The 25,159-nt window shown below is 41.8% G+C and overlaps 1 protein-coding gene across 2 annotated transcripts in view; it reads right to left on the bottom strand.

Annotated features, from left to right (window-relative positions):
• Window positions 1-229: 229 nt before the first annotated feature.
• The window catches only part of SMUG1 (single-strand-selective monofunctional uracil-DNA glycosylase 1), a 36,367-nt gene continuing 11,437 nt past the window's right edge, over window positions 230-25,159 (bottom strand). For both annotated transcript variants that reach the window (XM_069233493.1, XM_069233492.1), the window contains exon 3: window positions 230-9,490. In XM_069233493.1, the coding sequence (XP_069089594.1) occupies window positions 8,960-9,490 (531 nt within the window). In that variant the 3' untranslated portion in view covers window positions 230-8,959. The remainder of the gene's footprint in view (window positions 9,491-25,159) is intronic.

Here is a 25,159-nt window from a genome sequence, read left to right as displayed (position 1 = left end):
ATCTGGTGACCGAACACTGAAATTAGACTTTTTGTTCCAATCTTTTTTCATCTCCGCTCATTAGGGGCCAATTTTGATGTTCCCAGAATTCAATCAATCTGGATTTGTATAGTGCGGCTAATCACCTGTGAGGGTATCCACGCGCTCAGATGGCCATGCCACAATCAAAATGCACTGCCTTGTTAGGCTCAAGCAATGAGAGAACAGTACAAAGCATGTGCTCCCGCCATGATAGAAAAACAGCATTTAATTTTCCAAAAATGTGAATGAAAACAGCTTCCTTCTAATCAGTCTTACCAAATCAGTATAAATTAAACACCAAATAAGTTGCCTGCATGCAGTTTGGGAACTCTACAATCCAGGTTAATTTCCTGGGACTCACTTTCATTGATGGCTTTTATAAATGAATATTTTCACATGCAGCCTCTGAAACCAGTGTGAAAAGTTTGAAAAACATGTGCAAGGGAGGTTAAAGCCAATATGTGCAGCAGACAATTACAGTACTTATGTACACAGATCCATCATAAAAAAAGAAGTCACATCATCCTTTAGCAGGGTTAGGAATGTGTTTGTGGCACTGATGGATGGACTGCTGGTATCCATATGTACTTAGACTGTTCTGCTATTTATGTTCATGTGGAAGACAGGCCATTCAGCAATCCATATTTTTCACACTTTGAAAACTTTTAAACTAATATATTTAATTAAAAAGTTGGTGAAAATAAATGCAGTAATCAACATTTGTCAACAAAGGAAAGGACCTTTTCACAATGCCTCCTGCTATAAAAGTAATTCCTTGTAGACAACATGATTGTGAAAACAGAAATACGAAGAATGATTCCGCAGGACTGCCCTGTTCTCCAGTTACAAGGTGCCTTTGCAGGATAGCTGCACTATCCCGGCTTCTTCCAGTACCACATCGCTATCCCTTTCTTCTTCGCCCCATCCATCGCCTCTCAACCTGCCCAACTTTACAAAGGTGCTTTTCACACCATCCTCTATGGCTTAGCGTTTCCTCTGACCTGAAAAACTACAAATGGGTTAGGGACACTGATGTTGATAACAGGTGTATTTCATCCAGTCCATTGCTCCGACCAAGTTGCCTGAATACAGCATTGAATTCCAAAACTGTAAAGGTATCACCAGAGAAGCCATTTAATGGAACTGTGGGTATCAATTCTAACAGGGACCATTATACGTATGGCCTCTGTCCCAGAGCAGCAGCATTTCAAGGCCTGCTCCCCCAGATACTGCCAACTCTGTCCTGCAGAGAGACTAGCCCTGGTGAGCTTGAATAATTCTTAAACAGCATTGTTTTCCTTTAATGTATTTTTAATGTGGGTGATGGCTGAGTCTGTAACAGGCATTTTGCAGATAAATGTTGCGTTTTTTTCATGCAACATCCATAAAAATGTTTCTTTCAGATCAAGAGGACCTCACCTGTGGGAAATTTGAGGGCATCGTGGTGATTATTTGCATATTAGCGAGCTGCTGCTGTATAAATATTGACAGCACAAATCATTCCCTCTGAATATTAGACGTAAACACATTTGAATTTGCATGAGTGTGCCTGTGCTGTGTCAATAACCTGGACAAACGGGACATGAAAGAACTGAAATTGGATCATAAATTCAAAGCTGTTCTCAACTAGGGCCCCCAAAATACATTTGGACCCCAAATTCCTTAGGATGTCCCTGAATTCTAATGCTCCCTAGTACAAACACTGATTGGCGAGGACTCTAGTGGGTACCTGGTGGCTCAAGATTCTGTACAAGATGCCAAAAATCCACAACTAACCCGAAATTAAGGTTGCTTGACTGCTAATTACAGCACTTCTTAAGCCAAACTAGAGAACATTTTCTATGGACTGGAAGACTTTCAACATATTGATGGTATCAATTATCCCATCTATATTTTTGATGGATTCCTTAGTCTTCTAAGCCATGGTAGACTCTGGGATCTTCAGAAGCAATGAATATGGTTCAAATGTCCCTGATGAGTCTACAGCACTCCCAATCAAAATGGGTCTCTACACTTACCAAGATGTTGGAAAACCTAGTTGCCATTTGCTACAAAGATAAAAAAAAAGGAAAATGTTACTCACCCAGTAGTCATCTGTTCGTGGCATGTAGTGCTGTAGATTCACATGCTTTGCATCTGGCATCTAGTGCTGGGTCCGGAGTGTTGCAAGTTGTTTTTGTTAGAAGAATCTTATCGAGTCATCGAGTGACTCCTCCTCTCGGTGATACTGCGCTTGGGGATCGAGTCCTTTGTTAGATTGTTTTCCCGTGGGCGGGCGAGGTAAGGAGTATATTTAGAGAATAAGAAAAAGAGATGTCCGTTTAGTGTATTTACATATATACAATAGTTATTTGAGTGCTACTACAACGACCACAGGTTTCTGGGAAGATGGGGGGGGGGCACTTGTGAATCTACTGCATTACATGCCACAAACAGATTTGTAACCACCTCTGAACGTGGGGCAAAGAAAAGTGCCTCTTTGTGAGGGGGAATGAAGAGCACCCATGGCTTTTGCGGTGTCCTGCTCAATGGGGTCCTGGTGCAGCTCAACATTATGGAAGGCGGCTGCCTGCACTACTACCTGCTGGTAGGATATAGTGTCCTCTGGTGGGGAGAGTCGTGCAGGATACATATCTGGGTCTGTAATTATCATGGAATCGGGGGTCAAATGTGTCCCACGGATCTGGGTGCTGCTGTGTCTCTCCCAAATCCTCCCTGATAAATAAAGGGGAACCCTGAGATGTCAGATCTCCAGCAGGAGAGGCAGGTGAATGAGGAGGGGAGCGGGTGGTAAAGAAGCAGGGAGTGGAGGTGGTGGAGATGGTGGATCAGGGGGAAGGGGAGAAGGCTGGGGAGGAGTAGTGTTAGCCTTGTCCTTAGTGACTTTTATGCTGGTTCAGTGTCCAAAGCCTGCTGGAAGAATAGTTTCCTCTGTGACAGAGGCGGAAGCAATAATGTGCCCTGTTCCCGTCCTGAATATGGAGGCGGCACTGTTGAGCTTCCATAGTCTCAAAAATAGGCTCCACTGGTGATGGCACAGCTGAAGACTAGCTGGAGTCATTAAGCTCCGAAGAAGTTGACCTCCTCGTTTTCGGCACCAATGGTTTTGGTCGGCGTCCTTTTGTTGGCACCGAAGCAGAGGTGGAAGCTGGTCGGCTTGGAATCAAAGTACTTGGTGCCAAAGTCTGGATCGAAATGGCTCAGACCAAGGAGCTGAAGGTTGATGTCAAAGACTGTGTTGTAGTCTTGGTTACTTTCGGAGCTGAGCCGGAGGGCAAGGCAGCCTAAACAGTTTTTCAGATCCGACCATGGCCTGAGGACAGTGGAGGTCTAGCGACCTCCATAAGGGGCCTTTTAGCAGTTTTAGGGTGCGAAGGAGGGGCCACAGTACTCACTGGTTGTGCTGATGTCACCTTGTGGCTTTCAATATCTGCCTGGCCGTCAGATTCCTGGATGGGGAAGGCCTCCTCTTGCTTTGGCTCCTCCTGGGTGTGCTCCTCCCCAAAGATGTCCAGGGTGTCGTCTGGAGTCTTGTGCACCATTTCCAACCAACAAGCTCTTCAGTCCCAAAGGATCTTCCTTGACCAGAAGAATTTACAGGTGTTGCAGGAAGCTTTCTGGTGATCAGAGTAGAGGCAAAGGTTACACACCAGATGTTGGTCGGTGTGGGGGAATTTTGAGTGGCACTGAGGACAGAAACGTAATGGCATCCATTTCATCAGCTCAGCATATTCTTCGGTGCCGTGTGTTTGAGGTAGGCTCGAACAGGTGAGGTCACCCCATAGGGTGCACAGTCAATGCCTGGACTGATGAGTGGAGATGAACGCGAAGATGGAAATACGCAATTGAGTAAACAATACTGTTGATAAAGGAAAGATGGAAGGAAAGTTTCAAACTGGAGTGAGTCGAAAGACAGAGCAAAGACGCATGCCCCAACCTGATGGCAGAGAGAAAACAATGTAACAAAGGAGTCAATGCCTATGCACTGAATCTCCAAGGAGTCACTCAATGCTGTGACTTGGAAAAATACTTATTTGAAAAAATCAATTAGCAATACTCTGCACTCAACACTAGATGGCAGGAGTATGCAGAGCATGTGTATCTAGAGCCACACATGACATCAAACATAGGGTTTGATCTTATCAGAATTTGAGAAGGTACAGTTCCAGCAGACTTGGTGAAAAAGGTAATTGTCCATGTGATTTTATTTCCTAAAACAATAAAGGGGGGATTGAGAGCGCTGGCATGCTAAGCCCACCGCACTGTCAGTTAATGCTGCCAACTCTCCTGAGGAGCCTATGAGAGCCACTGACCGATGTGACTGGGAGGCTGTCAGGAAACCATCAAACAAACTCATACTGAATGCTATTGCCCTCCTCCCCCCCCCGTTAGAAAGATTCAACACTTCAGAACCATTTAAGGGTTCTGGCCTTATTATAGGCTGTCCTATAGTTCATGGGTACTCTCAAACATTTTCCTAGGAGCTGCAATATGTGGTCAGTGGTGTGCCCGAGGGCCGCACTGATGCCAGCCTGGTGGGAATGGGGCTTAGTAGGGGGAGGGGTTAAAGTGGGTGCTGTGGCAAGCGCAGGAGATTCAAGTGGAAAAAGGAAGTAACTCAGTTATTGGATTGGAATGAAATAGAATTGAACATTGTGAAATGAGAAAACCCGAGATCAATCCTGGCTTCCCCAGCTGACTAAATGTGATCCTGGACGACTGCCTAATTCCACTTTGCCTCCTTTTTGTTCATCATGACATTTCACCTTGCAATACATGAGTTCAGGATGTGTGCTTTACAAAACCTTCTCTTGTGTTTTATATAATAAACTATAATGTTGCCCACGTATAGGAACAATCCCGACCGCCCAGAAGGTTCTACATGACAGATGACTTGCTCTTACTTCACTATTGGCATTGCTGTCAGGTTGGACTGATGCATTAATGTTTCTAGGTTTATTGTTTAAAGCTATGAGTTTTAAAATTACCACTGAATGCACTGATATTTTGTGATATACTAAGGTGAAACACATCCTCATGTTAATGAAATACACTTTTTTGAATTTTGAAGAGGCTTTGTTGTACAATGTCCTAACAAAATGAATGCATTCCTAAAGTTAAGCGGTGCTTCTTCTAGTTAGTTTAAGTACCCAAGTTGTTTATTTCGCATATGTCTGAATGTTACTGCTCGATCACACACACAGCCCAGTGCAGCAAGACAGGAGAAGTCTTGTTATGTTTTGGTCCTGAAGAAGCGTCATAGGATCTTGTTAGACCACTGTACGCGAAACATGTTGACCATGTCTTAGGAGCCTTGTGATAATTTCCCTTAGCTCCAGTACCAGGTTGAAAGTGGTTGAGCATTATCTCTCATTCCACACTTTCCTTATGTTTTTAATCTTGGTCCCAGTCCTATTATCCTGATTAATTAAATCTACCCTCCTTTTAGGACTGAGAACCAATTTTTATCATTCACTCTCCTGCCACAAAACAGCACTTTAACATCAGGTCTTGTAGTATCCGCCACCACGGCTGCTACCACAAAAGATCTCCGGCAAAGAGCCCCCTTCCGGGGAGCCCGTCAGACATTGCAGTGCCGGTCTGACAAGGAGCTACCCGATGATGAAGCATGACATCCACTTGGATGTGTGAGGGCTCTTGCTCCTGAACTTTTATGTTCCCCTAGTTCACCATTCGTTTGTTTGGAACAGTGTACACATGTTTGTATGTTCAGCTATTCGGGAGACCGTACACTGGACAAGCTAACCTCCCAGTCCCTCTCTTTGTTGATACTGTTATTGAGGTCATCTGTAAAACGTTTATGGTTTTAATTCATTGAATTAAACATTGTTTGGACTTTGGGGGCTGGTCACCGGGTGCTTTGAATAGAAGGACATTGTTGTACCGCTCATATCAGGTTTAAAGCACCCCCCTAGGAATCACAGTTTTCTGATTTCTAGTGGGAATATCCTATATTTGCACCAAATAACATTGGCGTTTAATTGTGTCACCATCCCGGTCTAGTCGCTCCTCATTCTAATGGCCAAGAAGGGCTGCAAAGGTATACAAGTGCCGGCTTCTTGATGGGGAGTTCTAATAACTTTGGATTAATAACCTCAAATGTCGATCTGAGCACATATCCAAACCGTGACTATTGTAAGTTGTTTGCCTCCTATTTAGTCAGTCCGAGTTTCTCTCTCGCTACCAATTACCTGCAGGTGCAGTGCCCTGGACTTCCACGGTCTTTACAAACAAGAAACCGACCCTCCAGCCTCTGCTCCCACTTACACACATCAGTATGTCCGATATGCACAGATCTAAAGAAACACATTTTGGAAAATGTTTTTAATAACCTCAGTCCAATGCATGGGGTTTTGGAAAGGAAAACGATCAATCCGTTTAGAAAACGTCTCATTGTCTTTCAGTAAAGAAGTGACTCAGAAAGGTGTCCAACTCCATGTCCCCTCCATGTCTTGAGGGGAGAGCTCCTGGGTTACACACCAGGAATACTCTTTCTGTTCCAGGCGGGCATCTGTCCCCTCGATGGAGACAAGCTCTGTACATGAACCCAGTGTAGTGTTTACTCCAAGGAGCAGCAAACGTTTCAAACTGCTCAGAATAATATGAAATAACTCCAGCCTTTAAAGCAACCTAAACCCTACATGTAATCTCAGCAGGTTTATGTCAACATATCATATAATATATTCTCACTCTGCTCAGAAATATGAACCCCAGACAATTACTGACAGTACCAACAAGCACCCACAATTTTAAGGTGAATATTTACATTCGCACAAAGTTACATTTCAGATCAAACCATTAACAGTGCACAAAATTAAACCCCAGACTCCAAGTATTGGCATTTAAAGGTCACACCAGACTACCAAGCATGTACTCTGCGGGTGGGACCCCAACGATACCTCACTGGAAGTGTCGAGTTTGACAGACTCACTCACATGAAAGCACTCTTGCTAAAGAGTGAAAACAAACTCATTTTGCATACTAACCACACAAAAAAATGTCCCCCTCAGAAACGGGCCACAACAGACTAAACACGATCATTTCACAATAATTATTATAATAATAAAGATTTGCAAAAACGTTTTGAATAGCTCAGGTTCTAGAGGGCATGCAAACAAAAACATATAAACACACATGCAGAAGGAGGTGCACCAAGTAACACAGCAGGAATATTCTCCATACACTTGTCTGCTACCAGAGAATGAGAGGCGAATGTAGTGTAAACTCAAAGACAAGAGGCTGGATACCGCTAGGTGCTAGGGCTCTCGCAGGGCTAGGTGAGCACAGGTTTGTGTAGCTCCTCAGTGTAAAACAGCAGTAATCCTTTCCATTACATTTAAATGTGCTGCAGAAGGATCAAGAGCTAAGGACAGTAAGTGTAACAGACTCTGCCCGATTAAAGATGGACCATGGTATTCAAAGCTGGCTTCTCCAATGAGTAGCTCGTGAGCTACTGGTAGCTCTCCAGCTACTTACAGGTAGCTCTCCTGTGTAAAGCACACCGTACTAAGTTATAAACTTTTTCTTGACTAAACACATGTATCCCAAAATTGAAAATCACTTATTTAAGACATAAGTGTGAATATTTTCAGAACACATAAGCTGATATTTGGGGTATAATGTTATTTGAAGCTCAGTGTTTGACTAATACATCATGCAGGATTGGAGAGATTACTCTTACTACCAAATGGGGAAAACCATTCTTCATAATACTGCTGGCAACCCTGCCTCATGCACTGAGGGCATCACTGCTGCTAATCCCGTGTGGGGAGGTAACTAATGTCATGTTTTCTGATATGCTCACTATCAGAACACTAATAATATCAGTCGCTTGGGATGATTTTCACTGAACATAAGTAGCTCTTTATATGGAAAGGGTTGGAGACCCCTGAATAAAATGCTGATGAGTGAGTCAACAGAAGTTCTTGGGGCGATTTAGCAGCAGGTCTTTACAGGTGGCAGCAATATAAGGTTTCTGCTAAGAAAGCACTAAAGGAGGAACGTAAAAACAGTGGAGCAGAAGAAGAAATACAAAACAGAATAATAAAACAGAGGTCCATTCAACTGGGTCTGAAAAAGAAGCATCTGTAAGAGTGGGTAGAGATACTTCAGTACATCAGATCAAAGGTTGCTACCAATGAAGATCTCCCAATGCCCATCAACATTGACGCTGGTAATCTGCTGAAATGATGTACAGCGCAGCCTAATGTAATGTGGAGGACAGCCGAGGGACAGGTATACCAAGCACTCATGGGGTCTGTGTGTCACACACCAGTGTAAGGCGGAGAGAGACTGCCCGCTGCTCAGATCAAATAAATGGAAACTCTATTGATTTACAGACTAAGGCTCGAAGAGATGTGGTGAAGGCGAAGAACTGGTTAAAAATGTGCGTCTGAGTTGAAAAGCTAATAATGAAGCTGTAAACACTTTCGAGAGCAGTGGAGGGGACCACAGCCTGGCCTAGTCCGGCTTGGCTCCATAATTCAATCACTAGCTGAGGCGCTAATCCCTGCAAGGTTTTAGGAAGTAAAAAACATAACAGCAATAAATAAAAGTTGCAAATGCTTTAGTCAATGACCTAGCTGAGCAAGTTGTGGCCGAACCGTGTGGTCCTGAATAAAACGTCACTGGTTCAGCTCCGGCTCTTTGTACACAGAAACGGTTGATCCAGAATTCAGCTGCTAGCGTCTACTGTCGAGTGGGAACTGTGGTCCAAGCTACATGAGTAAAATATTGTCAATATCTTTACCTGCCAAGGCCCTTCTTCCACAGTCATGGAATTTAATACAGACTGACCACTTAAAGCTGCCACTGATTAATAATGGCAAGAATGTGATCCTCAGTACATTCCCCTGAGCTTGTATTTGTAGTGTTGGTAACAGCTTCCTGGGCTTCGGTCCCCAATATCACTTCCTGGCTATGATGCCACCAGCAGAGGCATGATTCCCAACTCCTCCAGCTGTGTTCGTATAATGCAATCCCAGCCTTTATTGGCCTGAGGGTTTCGGGGTGATGGGTGCATCACCCCCTTCACACAGATATTCATCCCTGCAGATGCCAAGGCCTTCCGCGCCCGCTGCTCTGCATACCTCCCGATGCCAACCACAGTCCTGACGCCAAGCACTGTCACAGCCTGGCACAGGGCATCGTCGCAGACCCGCAGGAGGCTCTCGCGCTGTATCAGTGGGAGGTCGGTGGGCGTCAGGTTCTTTCCAGTGTGGTTCATGAAGATAAGTGGGCAGTGGTTGTGCACAAAGCAGCTGCGGAAGAAGACATCTGGCTCCTGACAGAGGTTCTTGAAGAAGCCCCAGAAGCGGGCACCACTCACCTCGCTCTGGGGACACTCCAGACCCCGGATCGGTCGCTTTGGATGCTCGGGTTGGGGCTTCTTCACCTCACCGCTGATTTGCAGCCAGCCTTTCACGTGGTTCACCTCGCCAAAGGGTACCTAAATAATGACAAAGGGAATGTTAAAAATAAAGCGCTAATCTGAACCCTCCATAGTGCTTTAAATGGGCAGGTACTGTCCGGTATTTAGTACCTGCACGTCTTTAATTTGAAAGGGAGAGTACCGGCACTTCTCACCTCTGCTGCAGTACACTTATTGGGAGAGTACCTGAAAATCTCAGCACCTCTTCAATACATTTAATGAGGGGTACCAGTACTTCTCAGCACAGCAGCAAAAGATTTACTGGGAGAGTAGCAGCCCTCCTCAGCACTGCTGTAATATATTTAACAAGTACTCACACTCCTCAGCATTGCTGCAATATATTTAATGAGTACTCACACTCCGCAGCACTGCTGCAATATATTTAATGAGTACTCACACTCCTCAGCACTGCTGCAATATATTTAATGAGCACTCGCACTCCTAAGGACTGCTGCAATATATTTGTGAGAGTACTCACACTCTGCAGCACTGCTTCAATATATTTAATGAGTACTCACACTCCTGCAATATATTTAATGAGTACTCACACTCCTCAGCACTGCTGCAATATATTTAATGAGTACTCACACTCCTCAGCACTACTGCAATATATTTCATGAGCACTCGCACTCCTCTGCACTGTTGCAATACATTTAATGAATACTTGCACTTCTAAGCACTGCTGCAATATATTTAATGACGGGTACCAGTACTAAGCACAGCGGCAAAACATTTAATGGGAGAGTAGCAGCCCTCCTCAGCACTGCTGCAATATATTTAATGAGTACTCACACTCCTCAGCACTACTGCAATATATTTAATGAGAGAGTACTCACTCCTCAGCACTGCTACAATATATTTAATGAGAGTACTCACACTCCTCAGCACTGCTGCAATATATTTAATGAGTACTCACACTCCTGCAATATATTTATTGAGTACTCACACTCCTCAGCACTGCTGCAATATATTTAATGAGTACTCACACTCCTGCAATATGTTTATTGAGTACTCACACTCCTCAGCACTGCTGCAATATATTTAATGAGTACTCACACTCCTCAGCACTGCTGCAATATATTTAATGAGAAAGTACTCATTTCTCAGCACTGCTACAATATATTTAATGAGAAAGTATTCGCACTTCTCAGCACTGCTGCAATATATTTAATGAGAAAGTATTTGCACTTCTCAGCACTGCTGCAATATATTTAATGAGTACTCACATTCCTCAGCACTGCTGCAATATATTTAATGAGAAAGTACTCATTTCTCAGCACTGCTGCAATATATTTAATGAGAAAGTATTCGCACTTCTCAGCACTGCTGCAATATATTTGAGTACTCGCACTCCTCTGCACTGTTGCAATATATTTAAAGAGTACACCCACTGCTGCAATATATTTCATGAGTACTCGCACTCGTCACCACTGTTGCAATGCATTTAATGAGTACTCGTACTTCTCAGCACTGCTGCAATATATTTAATGAGAAAGTATCCACACTTCTCAGCACTGCTGCAATATATTTAATGAGTACTCACACTCCTCAGCACTGCTGCAATATATTTAATGAGAAAGTACTCATTTCTCAGCACTGCTGCAATATATTTAATGAGAAAGTATTTGCACTTCTCAGCACTGCTGCAATACAATTAATGAGTACTCACTCCTCAGCACTGCTTCAATATATTTAATGAGAAAGTATTCGCACTTCTCAGCACTGCTGCAATATATTTAATGAGTACTCACATTCCTCAGCACTGCTGCAATATATTTAATGAGAAAGTATTCGCACTTCTCAGCACTGCTGCAATATATTTAATGAGTACTCACACTCCTCAGCACTATGGCAATATATTTAATGAGAGAGTACTCACTCCTCAGCACTGCTACAATATATTTAATGAGTACTCACACTCCTCAGCACTGCTGCAATATATTTAATGAGTACTCACACTCCTGCAATATATTTATTGAGTACTCACACTCCTCAGCACTGCTGCAATATATTTAATGAGTACTCTCACTCCTGCAATATATTTATTGAGTACTCACACTCCTCAGCACTGCTGCAATATATTTAATGAGAAAGTACTCATTTCTCAGCACTGCTGCAATATATTTAATGAGAAAGTATTCGCACTTCTCAGCACTGCTGCAATATATTTGAGTACTCAAACTCCTCTGCACTGTTGCAATATATTTAAAGAGAGTACACCCACTGCTGCAATATATTTCATGAGTACTCGCACTCGTCACCACTGTTGCAATGCATTTAATGAGTACTCGTACTTCTCAGCACTGCTGCAATATATTTAATGAGTACTCACACTCCTCAGCACTGCTGCAATATATTTAATGAGTACTCACTCCTCAGCACTACTGCAATATATTTCATGAGCACTCGCACTCCTCTGCACTGTTGCAATACATTTAATGAATACTTGCACTTCTAAGCACTGCTGCAATATATTTAATGACGGGTACCAGTACTAAGCACAGCGGCAAAACATTTAATGGGAGAGTAGCAGCCCTCCTCAGCACTGCTGCAATATATTTAATGAGTACTCACACTCCTCAGCACTACTGCAATATATTTAATGAGAGAGTACTCACTCCTCAGCACTGCTACAATATATTTAATGAGAGTACTCACACTCCTCAGCACTGCTGCAATATATTTAATGAGTACTCACACTCCTGCAATATATTTATTGAGTACTCACACTCCTCAGCACTGCTGCAATATATTTAATGAGTACTCACACTCCTGCAATATGTTTATTGAGTACTCACACTCCTCAGCACTGCTGCAATATATTTAATGAGTACTCACACTCCTCAGCACTGCTGCAATATATTTAATGAGAAAGTACTCATTTCTCAGCACTGCTACAATATATTTAATGAGAAAGTATTCGCACTTCTCAGCACTGCTGCAATATATTTAATGAGAAAGTATTTGCACTTCTCAGCACTGCTGCAATATATTTAATGAGTAATCACATTCCTCAGCACTGCTGCAATATATTTAATGAGAAAGTACTCATTTCTCAGCACTGCTGCAATATATTTAATGAGAAAGTATTCGCACTTCTCAGCACTGCTGCAATATATTTGAGTACTCGCACTCCTCTGCACTGTTGCAATATATTTAAAGAGTACACCCACTGCTGCAATATATTTCATGAGTACTCGCACTCGTCACCACTGTTGCAATGCATTTAATGAGTACTCGTACTTCTCAGCACTGCTGCAATATATTTAATGAGAAAGTATCCACACTTCTCAGCACTGCTGCAATATATTTAATGAGTACTCACACTCCTCAGCACTGCTGCAATATATTTAATGAGAAAGTACTCATTTCTCAGCACTGCTGCAATATATTTAATGAGAAAGTATTTGCACTTCTCAGCACTGCTGCAATACAATTAATGAGTACTCACTCCTCAGCACTGCTTCAATATATTTAATGAGAAAGTATTCGCACTTCTCAGCACTGCTGCAATATATTTAATGAGTACTCACATTCCTCAGCACTGCTGCAATATATTTAATGAGAAAGTATTCGCACTTCTCAGCACTGCTGCAATATATTTAATGAGTACTCACACTCCTCAGCACTACGGCAATATATTTAATGAGAGAGTACTCACTCCTCAGCACTGTTACAATATATTTAATGAGTACTCACACTCCTCAGCACTGCTGCAATATATTTAATGAGTACTCACACTCCTGCAATATATTTATTGAGTACTCACACTCCTCAGCACTGCTGCAATATATTTAATGAGTACTCACACTCCTGCAATATATTTATTGAGTACTCACACTCCTCAGCACTGCTGCAATATATTTAATGAGAAAGTACTCATTTCTCAGCACTGCTGCAATATATTTAATGAGAAAGTATTCGCACTTCTCAGCACTGCTGCAATATATTTGAGTACTCAAACTCCTCTGCACTGTTGCAATATATTTAAAGAGAGTACACCCACTGCTGCAATATATTTCATGAGTACTCGCACTCGTCACCACTGTTGCAATGCATTTAATGAGTACTCGTACTTCTCAGCACTGCTGCAATATATTTAATGAGAAAGTATCCACACTTCTCAGCACTGCTGCAATATATTTAATGAGTACTCACACTCCTCAGCACTGCTGCAATATATTTAATGAGAAAGTACTCATTTCTCAGCACTGCTGCAATATATTTAATGAGAAAGTATTCACACTTCTCAGCACTGCTGCAATACAATTAATGAGTACTCACACTCCTCAGCACTGCTTCAATATATTTTATGAGAAAGTATTCGCACTTCTCAGCACTGCTGCAATATATTTGAGTACTCAAACTCCTCTGCACTGTTGCAATATATTTAAAGAGAGTACACCCACTGCTGCAATATATTTCATGAGTACTCGCACTCGTCACCACTGTTGCAATGCATTTAATGAGTACTCGTACTTCTCAGCACTGCTGCAATATATTTAATGAGAAAGTATCCACACTTCTCAGCACTGCTGCAATATATTTAATGAGAAAGTATTCGCACTTCTCAGCACTGCTGCAATACAATTAATGCGTACTCACACTCCTCAGCACTGCTTCAATATATTTAATGAGAAAGTATCCACACTTCTCAGCACTGCTGCAATATATTTAATGAGTACTCACACTCCTCAGCACTGCTGCAATATATTTAATGAGAAAGTACTCATTTCTCAGCACTGCTGCAATATATTTAATGAGAAAGTATTCACACTTCTCAGCACTGCTGCAATACAATTAATGAGTACTCACACTCCTCAGCACTGCTTCAATATATTTAATGAGAAAGCATTCGCACTTCTCAGCACTGCTGCAATATATTTAAAGAGTACTCACACTCCTCAGCACTGCTGCAATATATTTAATGAGAAAGTACTCATTTCTCAGCACTGCTGCAATATATTTAATGAGAAAGTATTCGCACTTCTCAGCACTGCTGCAATATATTTAATGAGTACTCACACTCCTCAGCACTACGGCAATATATTTAATGAGAGAGTACTCACTCCTCAGCACTGCTACAATATATTTAATGAGTACTCACACTCCTGCAATATATTTATTGAGTACTCACACTCCTCAGCACTGCTGCAATATATTTAATGAGTACTCACACTCCTGCAATATATTTATTGAGTACTCACACTCCTCAGCACTGCTGCAATATATTTAATGAGAAAGTACTCATTTCTCAGCACTGCTGCAATATATTTAATGAGAAAGTATTCGCACTTCTCAGCACTGCTGCAATATATTTGAGTACTCAAACTCCTCTGCACTGTTGCAATATATTTAAAGAGAGTACACCCACTGCTGCAATATATTTCATGAGTACTCGCACTCGTCACCACTGTTGCAATGCATTTAATGAGTACTCGTACTTCTCAGCACTGCTGCAATATATTTAATGAGAAAGTACTCATTTCTCAGCACTGCTGCAATATATTTAATGAGAAAGTATTCGCACTTCTCAGCACTGCTGCAATATATTTAATGAGTACTCACACTCCTCAGCACTACGGCAATATATTTAATGAGAGAGTACTCACTCCTCAGCACTGCTACAATATATTTAATGAGTAGTCACACTCCTCAGCACTGCTGCAATATATTTAATGAGTACTCACACTCCTGCAATATATTTATTGAGTACTCACACTCCTCAGCACTGCTGCAATATATTTAATGAGTACTCACACTCCTGCAATATATTTATTGAGTACTCACACTCCTCAGCACTGCTGCAATATATTTAATGAGAAAGTACTCATTTCTCAGCACTGCTGCAATATATTTAATGAGAAAGTATTCGCACTTCTCAGCACTGCTGCAATATATTTGAGTACTCAAACTCCTCTGCACTGTTGCAATATATTTAAAGAGAGTACACCCACTGCTGCAATATATTTCATGAGTACTCGCACTCGTCACCACTGTTGCAATGCATTTAATGAGTACTCGTACTTCTCAGCACTGCTGCAATATATTTAATGAGAAAGTATCCACACTTCTCAGCACTGCTGCAATATATTTAATGAGTACTCACACTCCTCAGCACTGCTGCAATATATTTAATGAGAAAGTACTCATTTCTCAGCACTGCTGCAATATATTTAATGAGAAAGTATTCACACTTCTCAGCACTGCTGCAATACAATTAATGAGTACTCACACTCCTCAGCACTGCTTCAATATATTTAATGAGAAAGTATTCGCACTTCTCAGCACTGCTGCAATATATTTGAGTACTCAAACTCCTCTGCACTGTTGCAATATATTTAAAGAGTACACCCACTGCTGCAATATATTTCATGAGTACTCGCACTCGTCACCACTGTTGCAATGCATTTAATGAGTACTCGTACTTCTCAGCACTGCTGCAATATATTTAATGAGAAAGTATCCACACTTCTCAGCACTGCTGCAATATATTTAATGAGTACTCACACTCCTCAGCACTGCTGCAATATATTTAATGAGAAAGTACTCATTTCTCAGCACTGCTGCAATATATTTAATGAGAAAGTATTCACACTTCTCAGCACTGCTGCAATACAATTAATGAGTACTCACACTCCTCAGCACTGCTTCAATATATTTAATGAGAAAGTATTCGCACTTCTCAGCACTGCTGCAATACAATTAATGAGTACTCACACTCCTCAGCACTGCTTCAATATATTTAATGAGAAAGTATTCGCACTTCTCAGCACTGCTGCAATATATTTAATGAGTACTCACACTCCTCAGCACTGCTGCAATATATTTAATGAGAAAGTACTCATTTCTCAGCACTGCTGCAATATATTTAATGAGAAAGTATTCGCACTTCTCAGCACTGCTGCAATATATTTAATGAGTACTCACACTCCTCAGCACTACGGCAATATATTTAATGAGAGTACTCACTCCTCAGCACTGCTACAATATATTTAATGAGTACTCACACTCCTCAGCACTGCTGCAATATATTTAATGAGTACTCACACTCCTGCAATATATTTATTGAGTACTCACACTCCTCAGCACTGCTGCAATATATTTAATGAGTACTCACACTCCTGCAATATATTTATTGAGTACTCACACTCCTCAGCACTGCTGCAATATATTTAATGAGAAAGTACTCATTTCTCAGCACTGCTGCAATATATTTAATGAGAAAGTATTCGCACTTCTCAGCACTGCTGCAATATATTTGAGTACTCAAACTCCTCTGCACTGTTGCAATATATTTAAAGAGAGTACACCCACTGCTGCAATATATTTCACGAGTACTCGCACTCGTCACCACTGTTGCAATGCATTTAATGAGTACTCGTACTTCTCAGCACTGCTGCAATATATTTAATGAGAAAGTATCCACACTTCTCAGCACTGCTGCAATATATTTAATTAGTACTCACACTTCTCAGCACTGCTGCAATATATTTAATTAGTACTCACACTTCTCAGCACTGCTGCAATATATTTAATGAGAGAACTCACACTCCTCAGCACTGCTGCAATATATTTAATGAGAAAGTACTCATTTCTCAGCACTGCTGCAATATATTTAATGAGAAAGTATTCGCACTTCTCAGCACTGCTGCAATACATTTAATGAGTACTCACACTCCTCAGCACTGCTGCAATATATTTAATGAGAAAGTATTTGCACTTCTCAGCACTGCTGCAATACATTTAATGAGTACTCACACTCCTCAGCACTGCTGCAATATATTTAATGAGAAAGTATTTGCACTTCTCAGCACTGCTGCAATATATTTAATGAGAAAGTACTCATTTCTCAGCACTGCTGCAATATATTTAATGAGAAAGTATTCGCACGTATCAGCACTGCTGCAATATATTTAAGTACTCGCACTCCTCTGCACTGTTGCAATATATTTAAAGAGAGTACACCCACTGCTGCAATATATTTCATGAGTACTTGCACTCGTCACCACTGTTGCACTGCATTTAATGAGTACTCGTACTTCTCAGCACTGCTGCAATATATTTAATGAGAAAGTATCCACACTTCTCAGCACTGCTGCAATATATTTAATGAGAAAGTATTCGCACTTCTCAGCACTGCTGCAATACAATTAATGCGTACTCACACTCCTCAGCACTGCTTCAATATATTTAATGAGAAAGTATTCGCACTTCTCAGCACTGCTGCAATATATTTAATGAGTACTCGCACTCCTCTGCACTGTTGCAATATATTTAAAGAGAGTACACCCACTGCTGCAATATATTTCATGAGTACTCGCACTCGTCACCACTGTTGCAATGCATTTAATGAGTACTCGTACTTCTCAGCACTGTTGCAATATATTTCATGAGTACCCACACTCCTGCAATATATTGAATGAGTACACAATGAGCGGGTGCTTGCACTTCTCAGCCCTGGTGCAATATATTTAATTAGTACTCACACTTCTCAGCACTGCTGCAATATATTTAATTAGTACTCACACTTCTCAGCACTGCTGCAATATATTTCATGAGTACTCACACTTCTCACCACTGTTGCAATGCATTAATGAGTAGTCACACTTCTTAGCACTGCTGCAATATATTTAATGAGCACTCGCACTCCTAAGGACTGCTGCAATATATTTGTGAGAGTACTCACACTCTGCAGCACTGCTTCAATATATTTAATGAGTACTCACACTCCTGCAATATATTTAATGAGTACTCACACTCCTCAGCACTGCTGCAATATATTTAATGAGTACTCACACTCCTCAGCACTACTGCAATATATTTCATGAGCACTCTCACTCCTCTGCACTGTTGCAATACATTTTATGAATACTTGCACTTCTAAGCACTGCTGCAATATATTTAATGACGGGTACCAGTACTCAGCACAGCGGCAAAACATTTAATGGGAGAGTAGCAGCCCTCCTCAGCACTGCTGCAATATATTTAATGAGTACTCACACTCCTCAGCACTACTGCAATATATTTAATGAGAGAGTACTCACTCCTCAGCACTGCTACAATATATTTAATGAGTACTCACACTCCTCAGCACTGCTGCAATATATTTAATGAGAAAGTATTTCCACTTCTCAGCACTGCTGCAATATATTTAATGAGTACTCACACTCCTCAGCACTGCTGCAATATATTTAATGAGTACTCACACTCCTGCAATATATTTATTGAGTATTCGCACTTCTCAGCACTGCTGCAATACATTTAATGAGTACTCACACTCCTCAGCACTGCTGCAATATATTTAATGAGAAAGTATTTCCACTTCTCAGCACTGCTGCAATATATTTAATGAGTACTCACATTCCTCAGCACTGCTGCAATATATTTTATGAGAAAGTACTAATTTCTCAGCACTGCTGCAATATATTTAATGAGAAAGTATTCGCACTCCTCTGCACTGTTGCAATATATTTAAAGAGAGTACACCCACTGCTGCAATATATTTCATGAGTACTCGCACTCGTCACCACTGTTGCAATGCATTTAATGAGTACTCGTACTTCTCAGCACTGCTGCAATGTATTTAATGAGAAAGTACTCATTTCTCAGCACTGCTGCAATATATTTAATGAGAAAGTATCCACACTTCTCAGCACTGCTGCAATATATTTAATGAGTACTCACACTCCTCAGCACTGCTGCAATGTATTTAATGAGAAAGTACTCATTTGTCAGCACTGCTGCAATATATTTAATGAGAAAGTACTCGCACTTCTCAGCACTGCTGCAATACAATTAATGAGTTCTCACACTCCTCAGCACTGCTTCAATATATTTAATGAGAAAGTATTCGCACTTCTCAGCACTGCTGCAATATATTTAATGAGTACTCACATTCCTCAGCACTGCTGCAATATATTTAATGAGAAAGTACTAATTTCTCAGCACTGCTGCAATATATTTAATGAGAAAGTATTTGCACTTCTCAGCACTGCTGCAATATATTTAATGAGTACTCGCACTCATCTGCACTGTTGCAATATATTTAAAGAGTACACCCACTGCTGCAATATATTTCATGAGTACTCGCACTTGTCACCACTGTTGCAATGCATTTAATGAGTACTCGTACTTCTCAGCACTGTTGCAATATATTTCATGAGTACCCACACTCCTGCAATATATTGAATGAGTACTCAATGAGCGAGTGCTTGCACTTCTCAGCCCTGGTGCAATATATTTAATTAGTACTCACACTTCTCAGCACTGCTGCAATATATTTAATTAGTACTCACACTTCTCAGCACGGCTGCAATATATTTCATGAGTACTCACACTTCTCACCACTGTTGCAATGCATTAATGAGTAGTCACACTTCTTAGCACTGCTGCAATATATTCAATGAGCGAGTGCTCGCACTTCTCAGCACTGCTGCAATACGTTCAATTAGAGAACACCAGCACTTCTCAGGAAGTAGCAGCTAGTGTACATAAGGAGTACCTGCACTTCTATATTTCAATTTAAAGCACTGCCCTCCCCTCCCCCAACACTACTGTGAATCTTGCGCTGTTATGAAACATTGTCAGTCCACCCATCAATGACTTGGCCAGAGATGTGATTAAGCTGCAGTGCTGCTCCAAGGATACTGCTAACATACCAGAGTCGCCCTTGGTTTAGTCTTCCTCGAGGTGGCCCACAGAGCACTTTGGTTAGCATGTGCAGCCTCACCCTGTGCTATATTGTGACCAACACAAATGCTGATGACTGAGAGAAGATTTAGTATTGATGGCATCCATCCCAGAGAAAACCATAAGCAAATAAACCATTTCAGATACTAAACTCCAAAAATAGGATATTGCAAGTTTGGTGAGATTTACACCTTTTGCGCATTATTCCTGAGGAAGCATATATTTCCCCACTTGACTGATAACACAGTACAAGTTTTCACATTATATCACCCGTGTGCACAGAACACCCTGATCCCTTGCTATTCGTTCCTTTGCACGCCCTTTGAAAATCCTTGCTCTTCTGTGGACAATTGCTTGCATTTGTCCCTCCTTTTGGTGTGCTGCTCACACCCAATGAACTAGCCCCGTTACTTGTAGGCTTTCACTTCTGGGCCACTTGTCTTACGTTCGCGCACTATTTTTTTTCTTTTGCAGCTCAGCCTCAGGGAGCAGCAAAACTACGTGCTGTGCAACCCTGCACGTGAGCCTCTCATAATTCTGGTTTATTCTGCTCCCTCCGTGACCCAAAGCCCACAGCTTCCGCCCATCCTCCTCGGCGCTCTGACTTCAAGAAATCCAGTAATGCTTTCTCTAGTGCTGTTTCTCACCCAAGCCATTGTTTAGTTAACTTAAGTTCTTTCAAAACCATGCTCAGAGTATTAATGTTATTTTAAACTTTGGCTTTTTGAATTTTCATATAATGTCACTGCCAGTTCAACACTGTGTAACGGACACAGCGTTGACTCTTTTTGGAAACTTCCAGCAGGGTTACAGTGAAGATATGTGTTGAAAGGCCAAGGATCTGACTCGGTATATCCTGTTGCACATGGAGGAAATGTCTGGCCAAAAGTAACATGACTGTCAGCTATTTCTTTCAAGCTTACGAAATGTCAACTGTGGAAACTCTTTCAGACATTCCAGGGCAGTCAGGGTTTACTTGGCTCAGACAGTGATAATCAGAGCCTTTTATCAAATGTGGCCTGGGTTTTAACGTTATTACTGAACCCAAAAGTCAGCAGCAAGTAACCACATTATCACTTGACCCTCACAGTGGTGGAGTCCGGCTTTCTTAGGGAGTTGGTATGGGTATTCACTCAATAAACCATCTGATAAATAATGAGTCATTGTCCAACTAGTACTTTGGTCTGTACAAGAAAATGACTTCATTAGTAACACACAATGCTATCACTGCACATAAACCCCAACAGGCATGTCAAATGGAATACCAGTGGTAACTTAGTAATTATGATAATGCACTGGACAGTCTTTCTGGGGGCAGGGTTTTCTCTGGTAAAGTTTACTGGTGCTTGGCCCTCTGAAGGCAAAGATATGGGAGCTGTATCTGAGAAAGCTCTAATGGGCTCAGCTCATCCATCTGCTCAGGAGTTTGCATGTCCAGTGCCAAAACATACATCACCTTCATTGCCTTTCTGTCTTGGGGTGTGATTGGTGGAGGTAGGGCTGCAGTTCATCACTGGTCAAGGCGTCACTGCTCCTCGCAGTGTACACACTGCACGTCCCGCTGAGCGGGACTGGCCTGCTTGTCTTCCTGGCTCAGACGATGGTGGGGGTCCACCACCATGTGGTGGCAATGCCTTTTGTTGCTTTTTGGGCCTTTTTTCTATGTGTGCTACATTATTACGTTGAGTTAATGTTGTGTTGTACTGTGGTATTGTTTTACATTCCACGTTGACTGTTGAGTTATGCACCATTATGCGTTTGTGGTGTTGTTATATTACTTTGTGTTGTGCAGTATTCTGTTGTGCTGTGCAATTATGTTAACAAATGCTGCTACACTTCTTGCAAGAGCAGCACATGCCTTTTAGATTCCAGTGACCAAAAGCCATTTCCTACTGCCTAAAGTGGTAAGATACATCTGCTCTGAGCTCTTCATCTATAAGCCCCCAACCATCCCAGAAAAGTGAAAGAGAACTATCCTAATTTAGCACTTCCCATCTCATTTCACATAATAGCATCCTAGATGTTTGAGTGGTGCAGTCTACGTAGCACACCTCTGGGGAAAACATGTGTAGGTTGTGTTTTTTTAATCATAACAATCAATCCCCAAAGCATTCTGCACACAACTTCACCAAGAGTTGGGTCGACATTTTTGTCTCCCCTATCACGCCATCTTAAGCCTTTGCTGTACTGGATAAAGCTTTGGGCCACTCCAGACAAGTCATTTGGAGAGACACTGGGAGATCTTCCCTGTGGGTAAAGTGCCCTGTCCCTACCCTGGTTCAAACACATTTCATACCTTTCTTTAGACCCTCCCAATATTTTGCTCTCACCTCACAAAGAAGAGAAAGACGGCCTTTTAGTTACAAGTAATTATTATGAATGAATTTGGAGCAGCAACTCACAACTCATCTTATTGAGACATAAAGCCCCGAATTTAATTGCTAATTAAAGTTTCAGGGGTGGTCAGCTCGGGCTCGAAATCATGTATCCACTCCCCCATCCACTCTACAGGACTTAGAACTCGGCAGACAGGTAACACTGTCACAACGGTGGCAGATATCCCATAAACTGAAATCTAAATCCCATAGGATAGAATGTCCATCCGCCGAATTCTAAATCAGGCCCTTTATGGTAAATCTGCACAGGGAGAATTTACCAAATGGTGACTTTGCAAGAAAATTTAACAACATAATTGCCCTATCAGGGAAAGGATGACATGACTGAAACATGCACACTTTGTATTATTCTGTTCTTTATATGAACATGCTAGAAAAGATGGCTTTGACCACTTGTCTTTTCACATAAGGTGTCCTGTCTCACTCATCTACTACATAATAAAAATAACTTTGCAGTTGTACAGGGCTTCATACAACACTTCTATAGTTTTGTACTGCTACATATTACAGGTGTATCTGTTATCCAATTCAATGTCACTAAATTATGGGTGTGTGACCTGCTCTCAATGCACTTTCAAGTTTAGAGTATGTCATGTAATTTGTGCCGCCTTCATAATCCAGAGCTGGCCCTCCCGGTGCGTGGCCAGTGGTACACCGAATTAAGGCCACAGCTAGCGGATAAAAAGGGTTGGCTGGTGGCGAAATTCCTTTCAGCCAGTGCATCGGTAAATTACATGACTGTGCGGGCACGGTGTTTTTCGAATAATTATCGATTTTCCACATTTGACCAATAGTCCATCATCTGCTGCATAATCTGCAGTTGGCAACAAGAAAAATTGTTTCTAGATCAAACGGTTCAAAAGTTACTAAAAATGCAGCAATGCATGTGTTGCAGCAGAGATCTTTGCAGAGGTTGACTGGTCACCTTTCTGTTGCTTCTTGCTATATGTAAGTGTTAAACCGGGACCAGTAGAATGCAACCTATGCCCAGACAGTGTTAACAAGTGTAAAAACTACAGACAAATGAACCGCATTATGCTGTATAATTTGCCTTTTTTTGTCGCATAATTTACTCCACCCTGTTGCATAATTTGGCATTCCCTTGTCACATAATTCCAGTGGCCCTGCTTTCAACCATCGTGCATATGATGTCCCCAAGTAGACCATGGCCCCAAGGATTGTGGGTATAGTGCACAACTGAAAAGAGAGGAAGATAGTGGCAAAGTCATATCACTGATATTCTCATACATGGATTTAGTCCTAATATTAGGATGGGGGACACCGGGCAGCTAGAATACAAGGCAATGACAGAGAAGGCAGCCCTTATCCTTGGTCATTTGCAGGGAGTCAATGCGCAATAATCACATTTCCCATGTGCAGGAGGTGAGCAGCAGTGTGTTGGTGACAGAAACTTTGACTGGGGGTTGAGTGTTCAATATTCAACCTAGTAACCAAGTTCCTGAAGCAATGAAGCACCCGCTTAGATAACATTCCCTGTTGATGGAAAGCAGCGTTTGAATGGGAGCCCTTGGCACTGACTTACAACGCCTTCTCTCCCACCGCTCTAGTGGTCAACAAACTTTAAATCAGCCGAGCAGGTCGCGAAGGGCAATTCACTGCTTACGCGGAATCGAAACCAGGGCTGTTCACTGGAATCAATTGCCAATGAGCCTCTGTGGGCTTTGCCAACTCTACTCAACTCAAATATACCAGTGTATGCAAGGGTCCTCTCCAGAACTGCCAAAAAAGAACGCACCACCAGTGAAACCTTAAGTTTGTCCAATAGCTTCTAGTTTGACAGCTACCAATGAAAACAGCTAATACAACATTTAAGAAAAGGCGATACAACAAACAGATGCCTCTGCGTCCACCTAGGTAATGCACGCAAATCCTGAAAGAGAACTGCAGGGCCTTGCAGTTCATGATAGCCCCTTCCAAGAGTAAAATTACATTTTCCTCTGTCCAGTCCAATCCATCACTTTAACCTCACATAAGGCAAGACTTGAGATTGCTGTAGTAACAGCAACCACACTTTATTATTAGTTTAGAGTGCAGACAGACAGAGGGGATGAATTTCAGCAGATTACTTGAGTAGTAGGTAGATGCAAGATTTGCAGGCAGCAACAGTCCTCTTACCCCTCAACATTCACCTGCCTTGCAAAGGACCCTTTATGTTCTCAATTCTATCCCTCGAACAGTCACAGCACATGCAAAGACAGACACACGCCAGTCGAGCGGGCACCTGTCACCTTCATATCTTAGTAATAATTATTATGTAGGTGCACATTTACTTCCCAGTGGCTGCTGCAGAAACCCCCCTTGGAGAGGAGGAAAATGAAGCAGCGTCAGAGCTCAGAACCTGCACGTTTGCACTCATGAAATCAAGGGAGATCAGAAAGCGACACGGCTAAATATTATGCAAACGGCCAAGTATAGGTAAAAGATTCTGATCACAAACCAACGAGTGAGCGTGCAAACCTTTCTCTCAAACTGCAGGACCCTTAGATCTAGGGAGTAAAATATGAGATGTGGGAGGGGACTCACAGATTGGGTTGTTGGCATGTAACAATAGGCCCTGGTTCTGGCAAGATGTGTACTG

This window comes from Pleurodeles waltl, chromosome 5, assembly GCF_031143425.1.
Source record: "Pleurodeles waltl isolate 20211129_DDA chromosome 5, aPleWal1.hap1.20221129, whole genome shotgun sequence".
Taxonomy (NCBI): domain Eukaryota; kingdom Metazoa; phylum Chordata; class Amphibia; order Caudata; family Salamandridae; genus Pleurodeles; species Pleurodeles waltl.
This window is presented reverse-complemented; position numbering and strand designations above follow the sequence as displayed.